The 4,975-nt window shown below is 43.4% G+C and overlaps 1 protein-coding gene across 1 annotated transcript; it reads right to left on the bottom strand.

The window, feature by feature from the left end:
- Positions 1-1,772: 1,772 nt before the first annotated feature.
- Positions 1,773-4,773, bottom strand: COPRS (coordinator of PRMT5, differentiation stimulator). Its single transcript, XM_010137284.1, has 3 exons — positions 4,653-4,773; positions 3,894-4,151; positions 1,773-1,942 (listed from the first exon to the last, which is right to left on the bottom strand). Exons 1-3 carry the CDS (start codon positions 4,771-4,773, stop codon positions 1,773-1,775), a joined length of 549 nt encoding a protein of 182 aa, XP_010135586.1.
- Between the last annotated feature and the right edge of the window lie 202 nt (positions 4,774-4,975).

Genomic DNA, 4,975 nt, shown 5'->3' with positions numbered 1-4,975 from the left:
GATGAGGCAGTTACAGTCACGCTCATAGTTTCATCCCACTTTCTGAGACAGAAGCCGCTATGCATCCAAACCTTGTAAGCTGAGCAGTCAATTCTCACTTCTATTCCACAGTCAAGGGCATGTTCTTCCTAGTGCAGGGCTCACAGAGCTGCACGCTCACTCTGATACGCATCAGTCCACAAAACAAAAAGTCACAGCCAGCGCCTTCGAGAGCGCAGCAAGGGCCTTCTCACCATGCAGGGACAGAAGAGTCTGTCAGACTGTGCTTTTTTCTGCTGTTCATGTTCTGGAGGGATGCCAAGGCAAGTTTGGATGGAAACACTAATCCCTAGATCACTCCATCACATAGGATTAAAAGAACAGGCCCCCCTTCTGCAGCCTCAGCACCAGGCTCCACTCTTTACTGGGATTGCTGGGTACCAAGACACCATCAGGAATTGCAAGGTGCCAGAAAAGACTCTTCCAGCTCTTGCCCTTCTCTGCGCTCTAGGAGCAGATGAAGCAAGTATCACCATATCATTCACCTCCTCCTTCCAAACTAATGCGTAAATTATTTCAGTCTCATATACTGGACGATTTAAAAGAAACAAGTAAATGTTAATTCCTCACCTGAGAATAAACACCCATGGGCACCATGCTTCAGTATCAGTCCGTGTCAAAACACAAAGCCATCAAAAAGTTATAGATAAGTGATGAATGAAACACGAGGATTAGCTGAAGATTATTGGTACGCAAGTGACCCTTCAATCCACTTACATACTTCATTTGAGAATGTTTCCTTTAACGCCAAAGCAAAGGCAAGAAGGGTCTGGGTCTAGTTCCAGTATTCTCTTAGAGACTTTACAAAGCTATTTTGTATTCCCATCTCTTCATTTGCCACAACAAAAATGACAACAAAACAAACCTATCAGCAATATCAGGAGTCTTAACCCACTGCTGTTTGCAGGACACAGAGTTTATACACTGCGAAACACTGCATGAGCACAGGTATTTGCCTCATCAACACACGTCTGACGTCACACAAGAATGTTACAAAGACAAGTGTGAAACTGGAGGATAACATGCCCGTATTCAAGATGGTCTGGTGTGGGGAAATCTTTGTTGGGAGGCAGTCTGAAGCACCCAGCATTCCTTTTGGATGCAGCAGGCCCTCCTGCATGTCCCCGTGTGTATGTGCAAAACCTCTATCATGGATTTGTAACTCCTTTCCTCTGAAATGCATAAAAATAAAAACAATAAATACAGTCATTCTGTATTTGTCATGGCTAATTTTGCTAAACACCAGTATTAGATATGGAACCACAAACTGCAACATAGAAATACAACAGAGAAGCTGGAAGGAGGAAGTTTTTAAAGCTATCTCAACCAATTTGACAGCATCAAGTGAAAAGGAAAGAAAACTGCAAGTTACATAAACACACAGGGATCAGCATGCCAAAACTGGCAAAGCTTGTCAAAGAAGCTGAGGTTTAGAAATTAAATACTTCCTCTCGAGCAATTCACTAGCAACAACAACGCAGAACTATGTCATACAAACACAAAAGCCCAGAACTGCTTTGGCTCCTTACAGCCAGCGCTGCACTCTCCTTTTCACGGCAATGGTGGTCAGCTGACAGACAGCTGAGAGCAGCCTAAGCAAAACTTCGGAGATGGTGTAGCACTGCTGGCCTTACACAGAACTCTGCAAGCAAGCCAAAGGACTTGACATGACTCAACGGGTGAAGAACATAATCCAGCTCAGAAGCCAAACTTAGTACTGACCAGGGTCAACCTCATTCATCAGCATCATCAAACTGGCCAGGCTCAGTTATACCAACTGGTGGTGTAAAAACAAGGCTAGCTGCATGGTGATGGACTGGGTTGTAAAATGAGTCGTCTTGCCATGAGTATGAGGCCAGAAGATTATTTTCCTGAAAGCTTCCACAGTAGAAATCATCAGCATCTAAAGAAGATGAAAGAAAACCATGGGAGATACTTAGAAAACTAGTGGTATGGCGTGGCAGATTATTTTGCAGGTCTACAGTATCCGCCAGTGAACTATTTCAATTTGGTCTGCCAGCACTCATGAATTGGAGCTGCAAACAAAGCAAGCAGCTGAACTTGGCAACATCTTCATTTCCAGGTTCTTGTCACAGAGTGAAAGAGTTTTCCAAAAAGCTCTGTGATATACCTGGATTCAGACCCTCTGACAGCAGCTCTCACAATGCATGCAGTTCTGCTGTGTTCTCTCCAGGCATAAAAGGCTCATGAACCCATAATTTATATTTCCCTTTCCCCTTCCTGCTGTCTCCATAGCCACATCCCAACTAGGAGCCCTCCAAACCTTTAAGAACTGGGTCACTGGATAGAATGGAAGGGTGGGGTCCTGCAAAAGCTCGCTCTGAACAACATTTCCACCAGGCTAGAACTAATCCTAATAAGCCTGTTATTTAACCAACCTAGCACAAAAATAGGGCAACAGCCTTTAACAGAGGCAGGTTTGTAGCCAGCAGACACCGAGAGGCCTGAGCAAATGAAAAGCCCACAGTACTGGGCAGCAGAACACCCAGTGCGGTACAGCCACATGCCAGCCTTCCAGAAGCACGGAAGCCATCAAAGCAAGCAGTTTTAAAAGCCATAAAATGACCAACCAAGCACGTTTTTTATTTGTGGCAGTTAACAGCTCAGGCACTTGTACCCAGCATCCTTCACGAGCACCCGAATCCCATAATCACAGCTTCCTTGGTCTGTGAGGATTCAAACCACATAAGCTACAGGTAGGGGCGAGTTAGTTAGATAAAAAAAAAAAAAATTTCAAAACTTTCTATAAAATTTGCACAGGTGAGAGATTAAAAGGAAAACCCAGGATGAAAGAGGGGGAAACATCCAAAAAGGAAACAGTCTTTCTCAGCTTATCCAGTGTGAAAAACCACTACTGTATTTCCATTTTTAAATCGGAATGATTTACAGGAAGGCTGCAAAAACTTTCCTGCTTCCTTCTGTTATCAAACAATGGAACTTGAATACAAGAACCACTTATGGAATTAAAATAAACAAAGAATTAATATTTCCTAAACAAAGAATGGAATGCTTGTGGTAATTACAAAAGATACATATTAATGAGAAGAAAATGGAAACGGGACTATTCTCCGTCAATAAAGACACAGCAGGTTATCAGCCATTGCTGGCCAAACTCCTTCCTCCCGTACAGCCTGGCAAAGGGAAGATCGAGACTCGCAGTCCAACACCAGTCACAGTAAAACGATTTACAAACTAGAGGATTAATACAACTCTAAAGACGTGGATGCAATTCCTACCCACTGCCACGTTTGTCCGTGGGACTAACCACATGTACGACCACTTGAGGACAAACAAACAAGAAAACCAAGCAAAACAACCCACCACAAGAAGAAAAAAAAAAAGTCTCCAGCAAAAGCAAAACCAAACCATACTCAGCGACTGAGCACTTGTACTGCTCCCCTCCAAAGAACTCTATGCTCTCGAGGGACATTACAGAGTACAGTCCAGATGAATTTTCTTGGAGGAAAGGAAAAACTCCTTTTGCACCAAAAAAATTATATTCCTGCACTCCATGTACCTTCTGCTTCAGAATAACAAAGATCACTGCTGAGACCCAGCTCCTCCAAGGAAACTCAACACGTGCACAATTCTTCCCCTTTCATCCCACTCCCGAATTCAACTGGTCAAGCAAGAGTTGAAACTTCACAACACTACCTTTAAATCCAGTATTTGACAACAAAAAAATGCATTACAAATCCATGAGGTCAACAACCACCAAAACCGCTTTCCAAAACAGAACTTGGAGTTACTTAAACTCATTCCCCTGCAGAGCACCTACCTGCAATCACAGACTGACCAAAACTCAAATGAAGCACAAGTAGATCTGCACTCACCATACGGACCACATTCAGATTGCTCCAACTCTTTATCCCAGTCCTCTGGCTCGTACACAGAAGCAGTTTGAGGCTCTGGGAAAGTTATGGCATCAGGAACACTGGAGACTCCACTGCCCCAGTCATCCAGGTGAGGAGGTGAATCAACACAGTCAACAGGAGAGCCACTGACATCATTTTCGTTGGGAGAGGTATCGCAGAGTTCACTTTCTTCAGACTCGCTATCACAAACATTTCGAAAACTCTTCAGAAAATACTCTAAAAACAACAGAAAGCGCCAGAGATATTTAGGAATCAAAGAATTAAACGTTTACCCCGCAGTAATTCAGCCAGCTGTACGAATGTACTTTGTGACTACTAATCTAATTATGATGTATGCGACTCCTTTCATGTGTAGTATCACTACAGTGTTGTTTCAGATTTCAGATACTTGGGAACCATAACACCAGCCCAGGTGAGGACTTTCCACAGACTCTTGTTGAAAAAGAACTCTTTAAACTAGGGCACAGGACCCAGCGCTCTTGCATCACATTCACCTGTTGGTATTTATGAAAAATAGGTATGTTGAAAACCCACAGCTCTAGTTTAAAAAAAAAAAAGAAAAAAATTTTTTTGTAGTATTGATTGCTCTTACACCTAGGCATACACAAATATCCACAGGGAAACAATTCAGCGCAGTAACTGAAGAAACATTTCCCAGGAAGTGCCAAAGAGTTTTAACTACATTTCCTCAAGTGGAGTCTAAGCTTCATGACTCACCCTCTGCTTTGTTTTGTCCTGGTATTTTAGGCTTACCTCTTCTGGGCTTCCAGGTCATGGTTTTGCTCTTGTTAGGAAGCTGTTCCTCCTCAAGGCTTGTGGCCTCAATGGCAGCAGCCATCACCTACAAGACAGTTGTTAAAAACCCAGTAGCACCTGTAACTGATCGCCCAGTGAGGGTCAGGCAGCTTCTACTGCATCTGAGTGTTGCTGAGCCCTCGAGCCTGACCTGTTTGTTTGTTGCCCTGATGAATTAGGAGTTTTAAACCAGACGGGCTTTCACATCAGAAAGCAAATCTGCCAAAGGGGCGGTTCATCCTGCT

This window comes from Buceros rhinoceros, unplaced genomic scaffold (genome assembly GCF_000710305.1).
Source record: "Buceros rhinoceros silvestris isolate BGI_N320 unplaced genomic scaffold, ASM71030v1 scaffold27855, whole genome shotgun sequence".
NCBI classification, from domain to species: Eukaryota; Metazoa; Chordata; class Aves; order Bucerotiformes; family Bucerotidae; genus Buceros; species Buceros rhinoceros.
Note: the sequence above shows the minus strand (reverse complement) of the source record. Positions and strands in the feature narration are given on the sequence as shown.